Genomic DNA, 16,149 nt, shown 5'->3' with positions numbered 1-16,149 from the left:
TAGTGGACCAGTGCCCTCTGTAATGCAATTATATACAGCTATGTTAATGTGTATTATTTTATCTGAAGAAAAAACTAAAAATCAGGCTTATATCAGTCTACAGTCCTAATCAAACTAGCACTCATGGTTGGTATATGCTGGTATCACAATGTTTGTGGATGCACCAAATTTCTCTTCAAGCAAGGACAACTTAAGACAGCTACAAGGAGTATGTACCTGGAACCTTTTGTTAGTAACTTCTTCAGGATTCATCTTAATTTTTGAACTGAGGTTTTATTGTGTATGTGATGATCTTAGCCAGTTGATGAACAAGACAGTGATACTTAAGGGCAAGTCTTACTTGGATGGTCCTAACCAATGATGGAGCTTCCCTGGTGACTCAGATGGTAAAGCGTCTGTTTGCAATGCGGGAGACCTGGGTTCGATCCCTGGGTTAGGAAGAGCTCCTGAGGAAGGAAATGGCCACCCACTAAAGTACTCTTGCCTAGAAAATCCCACAGACGGAGGAGCCTGGTAGGCTACAGTCCATGGGGTTGCAAAGAGTCGGACACAACTGAGCGACTTCACTTTCACTTTAACCAATGACTGAGTAAATCAACTGTACAATTTCACCCAACATGGAATTCTTCTAATAGGTAATCTTTGCTCTTCTGTGCCCCAAAGGCTGACACTTGGTAAGGCTGTCATATTTTTTCCACTTCCCTGGCCAAACCCTGTGCTTCCACATCAGTCCTCTTTGTTCTGCATAGCTAATATTCCAGTAAAAATCTGGATTCAATAATATTCCACATATACTTTCTATACAACCTATCCTACCAAGACATCTCATAGATTCATATTTCTTAACTTCAAGCCCAAAGCCATTTCCATGATGCCGCTCTCTAAATATTCTGGTCGAAGTTTTGGTATAGTATGGTTCAGTACAAACATTAAAATTTTACAATCTGCTATTTGTTTTATTCCCTGTTTTACAGACTTCCTTGGTCAAGTCCCCTTAATGCCCTACATATTAAGCTCAGTTAAGGGCCATTGTTCTCTATTTTTAGCATCTATGTTCTTCATGGCAATATTAGTCAATTAAAACTCATATTTTCCCAATTATCTTATGCTAATGAAATTAATACTTTCTCATCTCTAGAAGAGGGCTCAGATGACAGAAGAACAGAAGTATTTAAAATATAGGAGATACCATAAATGTCTGCTGTCTCTAGAAATAGTCTCACAAGTTTTGCCAACAGATTTCTATGATCTGCTAGAAGACTGTAGAGGCAAAGCACTAATCTGCACAGTGTCTTGTTGACTTAAAAAATATTCACAGCCTTAAAGTTGAAAGTTATATCTTTTTTGATGGGAATTTTTAGGACTTCAAACCTGGGAGACACATCTCCAGTAACCCTGACAGAACTGCTTCAAGGAGGCAAGGGGAGGACCAGGTTATACAGAAATTTTGTAACAAAAGGTATTCAGTTTGAACATCAAAAGATTATTGTTAATTAAGGAAAACCAGGTATCCCAAATTAAGGAATTTAGTGTTTTTCTATGAATGGGGATATACAAGAGTCTGGGCCCACTGAAATCATTCCTTTTATGTGCATCTTAGCTATGTGGGGCCAGTATCCTGTGTTTTCACATCCTGAGCTTCCTTGGCACTCACTTTAGGGAGTGGTTGTGGTGGTCTGATAGCTACTAGATCACAGGTATTCTCCTTTTTGAGTGCCCTTAGGATTCACCAGCTCACATTGCTGCTGCTGCTGCTGCTAAGCCTCTTCAGTTGTGTCAGACTCTGTGCGACCCCGTAGACAGCAGGGTGCTGTCCCTAGTATTCTCCAGGCAAGAACACTGGGGTGGGTTGGCATTTCCTTCTCCAATGCATGCATGCATGCTAAGTCACTTCAGTCATATCCGACTCTGTGTGACCCTATGGACAGCAGCCCACCAGACTCCTCTGTCCACGGGATTCTCTAGGCAAGAATACTGGAGTGGGTTGCCATTTCCTTCTCCACCAGCTCACATGGGAAGGCTGCAGTTGCTGAGGACTGTGACATTCTTGTTTACTCATGTGGCAGGAAATATTCATTTATCAGTCAGATATTGAATATAACTCTTAGCCAATAAGATTAGATGTGAGACCTCCAGCTGGTCTCAAGGGCATTTCCTCTTTCCTATGAATTGCACTCTCAATATACACACAGACAAGGGCAGATTACTATTACATAGGCAACCAGCATCACAATCAGAAAACCTGCTCAATCCTATCTTTTGCACACTGAATAATCAACTCTATCTGATCTGTGCCAGGGAAATCAAGTTTAAGCTTATAAACTAGACCTTATTAGTCCATTTCAATTATCTTGTCTATTCCTAATTAAGGAATTATAGCATACATCAAATAAAATAGTTCATTTCTCAGAAATGTCTCAGAATTGATCATTTTAAGCTGATGTTATTTTAAAAAATTATGGACAGGACATTTGTCACTTGATAGTGATTATTATACCTAAAATATAGAAATGAATTTTAGAGGGGGTTTAGAAAGGAATTATCATGAATATTACTTGATCAAAATGGAATCATCCAGTTTTATGAGAGAAATACTGCTAACTATACATGACTTTATGTGTTCAGAGTTATTTTAAGTAGGAGCCAACACATTTTGGGAGGAAGTTTAGTCTACCTAAGTCACTTCAGTAGTGTTGGACTCTGCGACCTTATGGACTGTAGCCTGCCAGGTTCCTTTGTCCATGGGGATTCTCCAGGCAAGAATACTGGACTGGGTTTCCAATAGTCTATCTGGATTCTCACTACTACCACTGGGAAAGCATAAAACTTTGATTCTTTGATTTACATGTAAAATTTAACTTTGATTCTTCTTCCCCTTCCCTCCTTCATCACCACTCAGAACAAGTATTTGAGTTCCACTTGTGTACCAGACATAATGCTGGGTTTCATTTCCCACCTATCTTTGTTATTGATAGCTTGCTTGAACACATCCTGATAACCACCCAAAGCCATCCTTGCTTCTTGCCTGGACTGGTCTCCTATGTGGTCCCTCACATTCTTGCACAACCTGAATCACTCCTCACAGAACACTAAAAGCTTTCTCCCCACATCACAGATCTGACCATGGTAGAGAAGACTCTCTTACAAACTCTTTAATGACTACCCAGAAAGCACCTATGGCATGCTTGTTTTGTGCTAGGTTCTAGGGATGGTACATAGGGAACATATGATCTGTTGTTGTCCACAGGGTACTTACACTAGCATTCACCTCTCCACTAAACTGGAGGTTCTGTTCAGAGGGGTAAAAACAGAAAAAGTCACTTTAAGGCTTTTTCTTAAGGCAATTTTAAGGCCACTTCAATTCAGATTGAAAAGAAAAATAACACTACCAAACTAATTGTTTAGGATATGGTGGAACCAGATTTCTCACACAGTGCCAATAGCAATTTAAGATGGTTCACCACTTTGGAAAACAGATAATTTCTTTAAAAAAATACATAGATAATGTAAATGAAAAATATTGCCTGCCATATTAGTAAACAAAGGATGTTGCAGCCATTGGGCCATCATGTTATGCCTTCCCTGATGGTAAGCCCTGAGAGAACTCAGGATAAAAATATAATCCTGCTGTCAATTTATCAGACAGCAGTCACCCTCTCCCCCATGGTGCACCCTCATAAAATGCAGGACAAGAAAACACAGGATATTGGCTCCAGGTAGCTCACGTGCATACAAAAGGAGCGATTTCAATGAGCCTAGGCTCTTGCATCTTCCCATATTCTGAAACGTGCTAAATTCCTTAACTTGAGATATTCTGGTTTTCCTTAATTAACAGTCATCTTCTGAAGTTCTGACCACCTTCCTCTTTGTTGAAAAACTCCTATATATCCTGACTCCCCACCATTTCAATAGCAACCAGAGTTATTGGAGATGCTATGTATGTCCCAAACTTAAGCCCTCAGTTTTGTCCACTGAATAAAACATAATTCAAATTTTAGGTTGGGTCTTTTTTTTCTTTTTAATTTCAGTTGACAACATCTTGTGATCCAGCAAATCTGCTCCCAGATTATCAATTAAGAGGAATGAAAGCATGTCCATACAGAGACTTATATATGAACTTCATAGCAGCATTACAGGAAACCAAAATGCCAAAATCTACTTGATAAAAAATGCATAGAAAGCCTTTGACAAAACTCGACACCCATTTATGATAAAAACACTCCAGAAATCATGCTTAGAAGGAACATACCTCAATATAATAAAAGCCATATATGATAAACCCACAGCAAACATTATCCTCAATGGTGAAAATTGAAAGCATTTCCCCTAAAGTCAGGAAAAAGACAAGGATGCCCACTCTCACCATTATCATTCACCAGAGTTTTGGAAGTTTTAGCCACAGCAATCAGAGAAGAAAAAGAAATAAAAGGAATCCAGATTGGAAAAGAAAAAGTAAAATTCTTACTGTTTGCAGATGACATGGTCCTCTACATAGAAAATCCTTAAGACACCACCAGAAAATTATTAGAGCTAATCAATGAATATAGTAAAGTTGTAGGATATAAAATTAATACACAGAAATCCCTTTCATTCCTATACACTAACAATGAGAAAACAGAAAGAGAAATTAAGGAAACAATTCCATTCACCATTGTAATGAAAATAATACACTACTTGGGAATAAATCTACCTAAAGAAACAAAAGACCTATATAGAGAAAACTATAAAACACTGATGAAAGAAATAAAAGATGACACAAATAGATGGAGAAATATACCATGTTCATGGATTGGAAGAATCAACATAGTGAAAATAAGTATACTACCCAAAGTGATCTATAGATTCAATGCAATCCCTATCAAGCTACCAACAGTATTTTTCACAGAACTAGAAAAACTAATTTCACAATTTGAATGGAAATACAAAAAACCTCAAATAGCCAAAACAATCTTGAGAAAGAAGAATGGAACTGGAGGAATCAACCTTCCTGACTTCAGACAATACTACAAAGCTACAGCCATCAAGACAGTATGGTACTGGCACATAGACAGAAATATAGACCAATGGAACAAAATAGAAAGCCCAGAGATAAATCCACACACCTATGGACGCCTTATATCTGACAAAGGAGGCAAGAATATATAATATAGAAAAGACAATCTCTTTAACAAGTGGTGCTGGGAAAACTGGTCAACCACCTGTAAAAGAATGAAACTAGAGCACTTTCTAACACCATACACAAAAATAAACTCAAAATGAATTAAAAATCTAAATGTAAGATCAGAAACTATAAAACTCCTAGAGGAAAACATAGGCAAAACACTCTCTGACATAAATCACAGCAGGATCCTCTAAGACCCACCTCCCAAAGTAATGGAAATAAAAGCAAAAATAAACAAATGGGACCTAATTAAACTTAAGCTTTTGCACAATGAAGGAAACTCTAGGCAACGTGAAAAGACAGCCTTCTGAATGGGAGAAAATAATAGCAAATGAAGCAACTGACAAAGAATTAGTCTCAAAAATATAAAAGGAGCTCATGCAGCTCAATACCAGAAAAATAAGTGACCCAATCAAAAAATGGGCCAAAGAACTAAAGAGACATTTCTCCGAAGTAGACATACAGATGGCTAGCAACACATGAAAAGATGCTCAACATCACTCATTATCAGAGAAATGCAAATCAAAACCACAATGAGGTACCATCTGACACGGAAAAGAATGGCTGCTATCAAAATGTCTACAAACAGTAAATGCTGGAGAGGGTGCGAAGAAAAGGGAACACTCTTACAGTGTTGGTAGGAATGCAAACTAGTACAGCCACTATGGAGAACAGTGTGGAGATTCCTTTAAAAACTGGAAATAGAACTCCCATATGACCTAGCAATCCCACTGTTGGGCACACACACCAAGGAAACCAGAAATGAAAGAGACACATGTACCCTAATGTTCATCACAGCACTGTTTACAATAGCTAGACATGAAGCAACCTAGATGCCCATCAGCAGATGAATGGATAAGAAAGCAGTGGTACATATACACAATGGAATATTATTCAGCTATTAAAAAGAATGCATTTGAATCAGTTCTAATTAAGTTGATGAAACTGGAGCCTATTATACAGAGTGAATAGGTAAGAAAGCAAAACACAAATACAGTGTATTAATACATATTTATGGAATTTATCAAGATGGAAATGATGACCTTATATGCAAGACAGCAGAAGAGACACAGATATAAAGAACAGTCTTTTGGACTCTGTGGAGAAGGTGAAGGTGGGATGATTTGAGAGAATAGCATTGAAACATGCATATTACCATATGTGAAATAGATTACCAGTCCAAGTTTGATGCATGAAACAGGGCACTCAAAGCTGGTTCACTGGGACAACCCTGAGGTATAGGATGGGGAGTGAGGTGGGAGGGGGTTCAGGATGGGGGACACATGTACACCCATGGCTGATTCATGTCAATGCATGGTAAAAAAAACAAAAAAACAAAAAAAACACTACAATATTATAAAATAATTAGCCTCCAATTAAAATAAAGAAACTAATTTTTTAAAAAATTAACAGTAGATATAAATCTCAAAAATAATAGTGTTGAGTTGAAGCATGATCAAAAAAATCACATTTTATGGAAAATTCTATAAAATGTATTGTATTCCATTATGACAAAAATCATATTAGTTGGTTATTGGGAAATAGAAAATGGGAATAGAGAAGGTCAAGACTGATGAACTACAAGTGGGTACACATCAACTTTTGAAATTTATAAATATGTGCATTTTGTTAACTGTGATGGTTCCATAGATGCATACATGTGTCAAAGTTAAATTTTACATGTAAATATGTGCTATGTGTGTCATACCTCAAAGTTGTTAGTAGTTTACCATAAAGTAAAGATGAGTATTGCTAGAAGGGAAATTTCCTCTTTAAAAAAAATGCATTGTTCTTCTGAACATTTCCAATGTGATTTTAGTGCTCTGGCTCTCAAGTCTTGATAAGCATCATTGTAATAACCATGCCTTCTGTTTTCTCTATTCAAATGCTTGGACAGGTGGAGTTTTGTTGACCCAGGAAGAATTCCTCCTCCAAGGGCTAGAGAAATTCCGAGAGATGGTAAATAGTCTGCCCAGTGACAGTACTTTTCAAATGCAAACAAACTAGTCAAGGGCCTATACCCATAGCCACCTCCTTGATGGTGCTCTCTCACTGAGCCACTATCTACCTGCCCAGCTCATTCCAGGACCAATTATCAGACAACTAGGGACAGCTTCTCTGCCCCAGAGCACTCTGAAATTATGCAGACAATTCAGTTCTAAAGTTGTTGATTCTGTTTTATCATTCTTTACCAAAGAACCTACAAGGAAGGCTTTTGTCCACAGGTACCACCCCTTCTTTACCTCCAGGTTATGGCATATTCCCTCCTCTATGAAACACTGAATAACAAAGCCTTTTCTGTGTTACTCATCTCATCTGTGGGTCTTACCAGATCATTCAAGTAATAAAATCTATCAAAGACAGTCATCTTAATTTTGTTAGTCTTCAGTTTCCAACAGAAATATTTATACTTGTTTTCAACATGGATAACCTGTCTAGTTAATGGTATCTCCTGAATTAAACTTAAAAAATGGCATATATATTCGCCGCCGCGGAGCGGAGCTGAGCCCATCAGATCAAGGAGCGCGGTGACCGGGAGGGTTGGGTCTATGGTCGCTCCGCTGGCCGTTCCGCCGGCTGGTGCTTTTTTATCAGGGCAAGCTGTGTTCCATGGCAGGGAACTTTTGGCAGAGCTCCCACTATTTACAATGGATTTTGGATAAACAAGATCTGTTGAAGGAACGCCAAAAGGATTTAAAGTTTCTCTCAGAAGAAGAGTATTGGAAATTACAGATATTTTTTACAAATGTTATCCAAGCACTAGGTGAACATCTTAAATTAAGACAACAAGTTATTGCCACTGCTATGGTCTATTTCAAGAGATTCTATGCAAGGTATTCTCTGAAAAGTATAGATCCTGTATTAATGGCTCCTACATGTGTGTTTTTGGCATCCAAAGTAGAGGAATTTGGAGTAGTCTCAAATACAAGATTGATTGCTGCTGCTACTTCTGTATTGAAAACTAGATTTTCATATGCCTTTCCAAAGGAATTTCCTTATAAGATGAACCATGTATTAGAATGTGAATTCTATCTTTTAGAATTAATGGATTGTTGCTTGATAGTGTATCATCCTTATAGACCTTTGCTCCAGTATGTGCAGGACATGGGCCAAGAAGACATGTTGCTTCCCCTTGCATGGAGGATAGTGAATGATACCTACAGAATGGATCTTTGCCTACTGTATCCTCCTTTCATGATAGCTTTAGCTTGCCTGCATGTGGCCTGTGTTGTACAGCAGAAAGATGCCAGACAGTGGTTTGCTGAGCTTTCTGTGGATATGGAGAAGATTTTGGAAATAATCAGGGTTATTTTAAAATTGTATGAGCAGTGGAAAAATTTTGATGAGAGAAAAGAAATGGCAACTATTCTTAGTAAGATGCCGAAACCAAAACCTCCTCCAAACAGTGAAGGAGAGCAGGGTCCAAATGGAAGTCAGAACTCTAGCTACAGCCAATCTTAAAACATTCCGAAGAATTTCATAGTGGACCGGTTGGAAATAAACCATTGGACAGATTTCAGTAATGTCTTCAATGGAAAACAAATGAAAATGAATAGCTTGTTTCTGTCAAGCATATTGGGAAGTAATTTTATTTTTGCAAAATGTTTTCCTTACCTAATTTGATTCTAATACATAATTGTTTAAAAGCTATTGTTTATGAAAGTTTGGAAAGGTTCTAAGAGGACCTACAGACAGACATACAGAGACTTTTGAAAATAGCTTCTGATTAGTAAAATTTTTTAAATTTGGATAATAGAAATTTTAGCTTTTTATTAAGCCAGAAAACATGAAACATAATTTGTTTAAAATTCTCTTTGGTCACTGAATGACCAAAAAAGGAAATAAGTCAAAATATATGGGGGTCTTTTTTTTTTCTCCTTAAGTTAAACTTTAAAATTGTATTTAAGGAATCAAATCTTACAAAATCCTGGAAGGTTTTGGTGATGATGATGATGATGATGATTTCAGGGAAATGAATCAATTACCTATGATTTTAAAGTATATTTTATTCAATAGCTTTGGTATCTTGCCATGGAGGATACTAGCCCAGCCTAGCAGAAAAGTGCAATATGTACAGCATACTTTGACATTTTAAAAGTTATACTCCATAACCATTTTGAAATGCTGGGCAAACATTTTAAAAAATTGCATTTAATTCAGTTAATCAGGCATTTTGAATGCTAATTGGATGGAAACTGTAATATGGTTGAAATTTGTTAACATTTTTGTTATTTTTACTGTCAAGTTTTTATATGACGTACACACCCTGGTTTATTTTTGTGTCTTAGTGTGGACTTACAGATTTACTACAGGAATCCTGAGCCAGGAACACAGTCAGGTTTCAGGCCAGTTAGATACTGGCTGTTCTTAATTCTCATCTGAGTGTAGGACTTCAGACTAAATGTTATGTCAGTGGGACTTTGCTGTCTGTAGAAGTTACTAAATTACATGATCGTTTTCTTCAGACTTGAAGGAGAGTGATAAAATTTGGAGTCATAGGATATTGATGTACAATTTAAGGATTAAAAATTTTTATAATTCAATTGTGAATAATGGATTATTAAATGTTGACTTCCTAGTATAAAACTACAAGAATAAAAATACATTCTCCAGCTTAAAAAAAAAAATGGCATATTAACTAACAGTTTTTAATTAACTAATGTCACAAATGATATTTGGTAGTAAAAGTGATGTATGCATGAAATGTTAAGTGATTCTTTGAAACAGCCTCCCAAAATAACAGAACAGTAATCATGCTGTCAAAGAATACATAATTTTTTTCTTGAAGACCTTTATAGCCCTTGATTTGGATTTCACAGGCTGTCATCCAAACTGTAAGATTTACCACCTCTCCTCTAACTGTGCTACAGCAGCCAGTTTTATAGAAGACAAAGCTCTGAAAACCATTTGTCAGAAGATTATTAGTGAATTAGGTGCACAGTTATTAGAATAGCTTAGATGCCTGCGTGGAGAGGTACCCACAAAGGAGTAACTTTTTGGAACTTTGGAGTGTGGTCAGATGTTTTGGAACATATACCTTCCCCTTAATGGAAAAAAAAAATCATCAGTAGTTACAGTATGTTCTTTCAACTTAATTTTGTACCTATTTGGAGCTCAAAGGAAAAACTGCTCTGAATATGAGGAATTTGACCTTTTTGTACCAATTTTTAGGGTTTGCATTTTCATGAATTAAATATAGAGCACACATTATTCAACCTTAATGGTTCTTTAAATGTCTGAGTGACCTCCTCTCAACTACAGACATTTTATACATAAATCACTAGACACACATGGTGATCTAGTGCTTAGCACCAGGGTTTAAAATCCTTTCTGACTCCTCTTCTTGGTTCTGTTATTTGTGTTTCTATAGGATGGTGTGGTTAGTCTACATTCTATCTAGTTCCTCAAGTGTTCCCGTCTGGTCAATATTGCCAATCTGATGGAATTCAGAAGCACATAGAATTGATGCTAGATCCTGGGGAAATATGCAGAAAGCATATGACCTATTCCAGGTCTCAGAGTGCTTAGATGAACACTAGAGAAGTAAACTTGAGTCCCAGGTGGCTCAGAGGTAAAGAATCTGCCCAACAGTGTGGAAGATGCATGTTTAATCCCTAGGTTGGGAAGATCCCCTGGAGAAGGAAGTGGCAACCCACTTCAGTATTCTTACCTGAATATCCCATCGACAGAGAAGCCTGGCTGGCTACAGTTCATGGGGTCACAAAGAGTCAGACACGACTGAGTGACTCAGCACACATAGAGGACAAGATACAACTTTATAATTATATGCTAACTTGAATATAATTACATGTGTTAGTGAATTCTTTAGTAAAACCTTTAGAACAGGGCAGTATTCAGAATCAGGTTTCCTGCATCGGAATTCTCACTTTACCACCAACTAGCTTGACTGGAGGCCCTGGGCAGTTTGACTACTACCTCTCAGTTAAATCTGGTTTTCCTGTCCATGGCATAAGCTTTTGTGAAGATTAAATTCAATTTTCTATGTAAAGTGCTCAGTACAGAATCTGTTCAAATATGTAAGTTTTACTGAAAACCATAAGCGCCACATGCAGCCTCCTTTTTCAATGACAACCCTATCAGGAAAGGACATCATTCTGTATAAAATTAGGTTGGCCTATAGAAGCAGAAGCCAGATGGTGTGCGAAGACTCAAACCATAGTCAAGGGGGAAAGTTGTCATCATGGTCAACGTGTGTTGAGACCTCCATGGGACAGGGAAAAAAAGAACCAAAATATTTAACAATTTATAAGCCCTTGAAAAACTTGGAGATAGCTCTACTTTCCTATTCTGATAAATGACACTAAGACTGTGAACCATATTACAATACTGAGAGACAAGCTTACGTGGAGTTGGCAGCATAACATAGGGTTAGCATTCCAGTTACGGAGTCACGCTAAATTACATGAGTTTAAGACATTACTTTGTTTCAGGGAAGTAAAAGATACATGATATGTATTGTTTAGAATAATAGCAACAGGGTCAATTCTAGGCCTAATATTCTAAGAGTTTACATATAAAATGCTAGTGAAAGTTATAGAAACCTGACCACAGGAGAAACAATTGAGAAATCTAGAGATATCATGCAGATGACTTATAGGGAAGAAATGAGACCAAACTTGAAGTATAATAGTTGTATGAAATAGATGCTTAATTATACAATTTAAATAGTAATATTAACAGCTGCCAATACATATATATATATTAATGGTATTTACTATGTGCCAGGCTTCCTAATAGATGATTTCTGTATTTTAAGTAATTAAATATTTTTAAGCTAGAACATGATATAGCTTCAGCATGGGTACACAACAATAACTATAAAAGAGCAGCATTACTTGAAAGAGGGGTTCAAAGACAAGAAGACTAAAGAGGTATGCAGATGTTGATCCACAGATCTGTGCATAGTATGAATAGACAAATGGAGGACTTAGAGCTATCTTCTTCAGTTACTTGTTAGCAACATCACCACCACCAACACTGGCATCATGACCACCATCCTCATCACCACTACCATTAATATTTTCTTAGTACCTATTTTGTGCTGGACACATCTAATACACACCACAAAGTTGGTTAGAACTGTCCCTCCCTCTATATGAATGTCATACATAATGTTCAGACTAAATAATTAGTTTTTCCAAATTCACAAAGATAAGTAGAAAAATAAAATCAGGATTTGTGTCCATATTAGCAGACTTAAGATTTCATGGAATTCCTCTACACATAACCTGACTTTTAGAGCAAGTGTAAAGATGGAACTATCATCTCTGCTATTTTTCTTTAGAGGCACCTGTTACTAGAAATAGACAAGATTAGCATTCATGAATCTAAGAAAACGCCTTTGTAAGGACTCAACTCTCCAATGAGAGAATACTCATTCTCTCCATCTGTGTCACCAGGATCTCAGGTCTGCTAGTCACCAGCAAAATGGGGAAGCCAGAGCTGCTCTGCTTTCCTGTAGGCTATAGAATGAATGCTCCAGAGAAATGTTTGTTGTTACTGTTCAGATAGTTAACTTGTGTATAACTCTGTGACCCCGTGTATCACAGCACACTAGGCTCCTCTATTCACCACTGTCTCCTGGAGTTTGCTCAAATTCATGTCCACTGAGTCCGTGATGCAGTCTAACAAAAAAAACAAACTCAACAGTCAATGAAATCGTACATATGGGAGCCCAAGAGAACTGAATTTACAAGACAACATGATAGAGAGATATCCAAAAAACAAGCCCCAAAAAGAGATGTAAGGTGCGAATCACTTCACCTTTGGCAGCAAAGCAGGGCTAAATTACGGCCGACATATAAGTGGGTAAAAATAAGAGACATACAAATTAATAAACAGAAGCCTCAATAGAGACGAGAGACCAGAAGGGAGAATACACATACCCTGTGAATGTAGCAGAGTCTCAACCAGAAGAAAGACTCTTCTTTCTTGGCAAGGACTCAGACAATGGAAAGTCATGGGCACTGTTACTGGAGCCCTCCCAACTTTCTTTTCCTTTCTGTAAATGGGTTCTGCTTCCCTTGCCCTGACTGATTAGCCATAATTATAAACCTCTGGTTGCAATTCTCTACTGATTTCAAATAAACCCATTTTCGCTAGAGAACTATTTGGCAGTCTGTTTCAGTTCAACATCAATTTCCAAATTCTTCTCCATTTCTAACTGGCTTTCCCAAAACAATTATGAACACAGACCATAGTCCAGCAATTAATTTCTCTTCAGTTATTTAATGTTTTATGCCACATTTCAAAATAGCTTCTAGTTTGAATGCAAAACAGTCTTCTTTTACATCCTACTTTTATAAATTTCAGACTAGATACTCTAAAGTTTAGGGAAATACCTTCAAGAACACTGGCCATTGAATATTTGCTTTATTCTCTTAAAAGAGGCAAGAATTCCAAAGTTAAATAGACACAGGTTTATGTGGTTACTGTCCTGTACTCTGTGTCTTTATATAAAGATTAAATGAGTAACTTCATTGTTCTTTATGTACCTTTTAATGTTAATATCAGACATCGTGGGTCTAACACACCAACTATTTTCAAACAGATCAGTGATCACAACAGCAAGCATTCAGTCACTCCCTTCCACTCTTTTCCTTTGTAGACATTCAGTCACTCATAGCATATCCCACCCCCACACCTCTCCCCCAACCCTGCCCCACTGAGCCAGGTGAAGACTCAGATTCCTCTCACAGATTCATGCAAATACTGCCAACTTATAGAAACTGGCAAGTGGCTTATAACCTCTTTAACATCCTTGAGTCTAACTAGAATAACAAAGAAGCAAATAGCTGAAAAGCATGAAAATACTAAATACATGCTGGAAAATGGCTAGAGATCAGGAATGGCTTCCCAAATGAGTTGATATGACAGGAGACAGATGATTATGTCAAAGTTCAATGAAATGAAAATTCTGTTTACAGAAGTGAAGTGTACATGGGTAGTAAAGAAATAAAGAGTCAGAGAAGCCAGATAATAAATACCTTTGAAAACTGGCACAAAGTTCAAACTATTTGACACAGAAGATTTTAAGCAGGAGAATGGATAAAACATGTTTTCAGAAAAAAAAAAAAGTTTAATGTTTAGAATTAAACATTTATAATTATTTTGAAGATAAATTTCATAAGGTAAGACCAATTCAAAACTATTGTAGGAACATAGGTAAGAGGTAATTGGTGTATTCCACAGTGGGAATGGGAAGAACTAAGGTGATTACCACTGGGAATGTCAAGTAGGTCATGTTTAGAAATAATGACATATTCCTAAATACTAAGAAGTGTTTCTCAATATTTTGTTGTCTATATTCCCAGCTCCTTCTCATCCCATGAGATTCTTAAATATTTATAGATGAAAAGATAAGTATGGTTTGCTTTAAGTATTTTCTAAAAGAATTTTTTCAAACATAACCATTATCACAACTGAAAAATACTGACAATTTCCTAGTATCACTTAACATCCAGTCATTGTTCAGAGTCTCCAATATTGTCTTTTTTAAACAGTTGTTTCTTCAAACCAGGAACCAAACAAGGCTCCATTTTGCATGTGGTTAACATATCTCTAAGTCTTGGTGACAGTTTTCCCTCCTATTTAATATACTAAGAGGAGGCAGCAGAATTGGAGACCAAGGGAGGAGGTCATGTACATGTTGTGCCTTAAAGTTGACCTAAACGGGACTCAGGCAACTAGAGGCTCATCCCCACCTCTCTGTCCTTGCAATATACATGCTGCCTACACCACACCCATTCTAGAAGCTAGTTCAAGGACACAGCCTTGAGAGAATAAGGTATTGACAAGATCACCTAGACTAAATATGTGTCTGAACCAAGTTAAAGATTCTGTATAAGCTTTTAAGATTCTGGTGGGCTATTGAAGAGATTCATTAATTTTGTGGCCACCCAGGGCAAGCCAAATAAATTCCTTTGATGAACCCTGCCATCTACTTATCTGCCATGGCCTGTCACTTTGTTCAGTCTTTTGGATTTCACCTGAGAAATTCCCAATGTTGCGACTTATTACCTTTGGATAAAAAGGAGAAGGAGGCATAGATTAAAATAATCCATAGACAATAAGAATATAAAAGTTTTATTTGAACCAAAATGAGACTACAGCCTGGGAAACACACATTCAAGAGGCACTTGAATTGTGTTCTACTGGACTATGAAAAGAGAGAGGTTTATAAACCACAAGGGTACAGTTAGTTACAGGAGTTGTTTAACAATTATAGCTGGAGCTGGCAAGAACTAAGGGTGTTCACTAAGCAAGGACTGGAGGGGGTCTGAAATTGTTGCATAAAGTTAACTTGAAACCATAAAGTTATGGCCAGCAGCTGCTAGCAAGATACTGTTTTGGGAATGGTTGGTCATGTCCTCGAGTTTGAGAGCGTACAGAAAACTGAAATTCTTAGAAATGCAACAATGGACCTGAAAGCACATTCACAATATATCCAGCTCCATTCTCAATGCCTAAACCACAGTTACTACATTTTGAATTATAAATGCATCCTTTTAGTGGTTAAAGCAGATGTACAATGTCTGTTTGATGGGCCATAAGACATGTCATTTTAGTTAAGTTCAAGCCAAATCCAGCATAAACCAGAATGAACTCCCCATACCTCAATACATGAAATTTTTTTCCATCAGGAGAATGTCTGGATTCATGGATTTTATCAGGTTAGATGGTAATGCCATTTGTTGACATAGAAACCACTGAAGAAGTGAAGGCTTGTGTAAGAATAGAAACAATTGCAATTGATGTTTTCTGAACATGCCTGTGTGGCAAATAAGCACCATAGTAGGGTAAGTATTACCAATGTGTAGCTCAGGAAGTAGACACCAGTTTTTAGTTTTGTAATCCTGAGTCATGAGTTGAGCTTCCCTCATAGCTCAGTCAGTGAAGAATCTGCCTACAATGCAGGAGACCTGGGTCTAGAAGATCCCCTGGAGAAAGAAATGGCAATGCACTCC

At 37.2% G+C, this 16,149-nt stretch overlaps 1 protein-coding gene across 1 annotated transcript; it reads left to right on the top strand.

The window, feature by feature from the left end:
- The first annotated feature begins 7,650 nt into the window (after positions 1–7,650).
- On the top strand, positions 7,651–9,789 carry LOC133070413 (cyclin-C-like). Its single transcript, XM_061162596.1, has one exon. It carries the CDS (start codon positions 7,772–7,774, stop codon positions 8,621–8,623), a length of 852 nt encoding a protein of 283 aa, XP_061018579.1. The 5' UTR covers positions 7,651–7,771; the 3' UTR covers positions 8,624–9,789.
- The last annotated feature ends 6,360 nt before the right edge of the window (positions 9,790–16,149 follow it).

Source organism: Dama dama, chromosome 15 (assembly GCF_033118175.1).
Source record: "Dama dama isolate Ldn47 chromosome 15, ASM3311817v1, whole genome shotgun sequence".
Lineage (NCBI taxonomy): Eukaryota > Metazoa > Chordata > Mammalia > Artiodactyla > Cervidae > Dama > Dama dama.
The sequence above is the reverse complement of the archived record's forward strand: the minus strand, read 5'-3'. Positions and strand labels throughout refer to the sequence as shown.

What these genes read in the sequence shown, in the direction of transcription:
- LOC133070413 (XM_061162596.1), top strand. Translation starts at nt 7,772, where the DNA reads ATGGCAGGGAACTTTTGGCAGAGCTCCCACTATTTACAATGGATTTTG.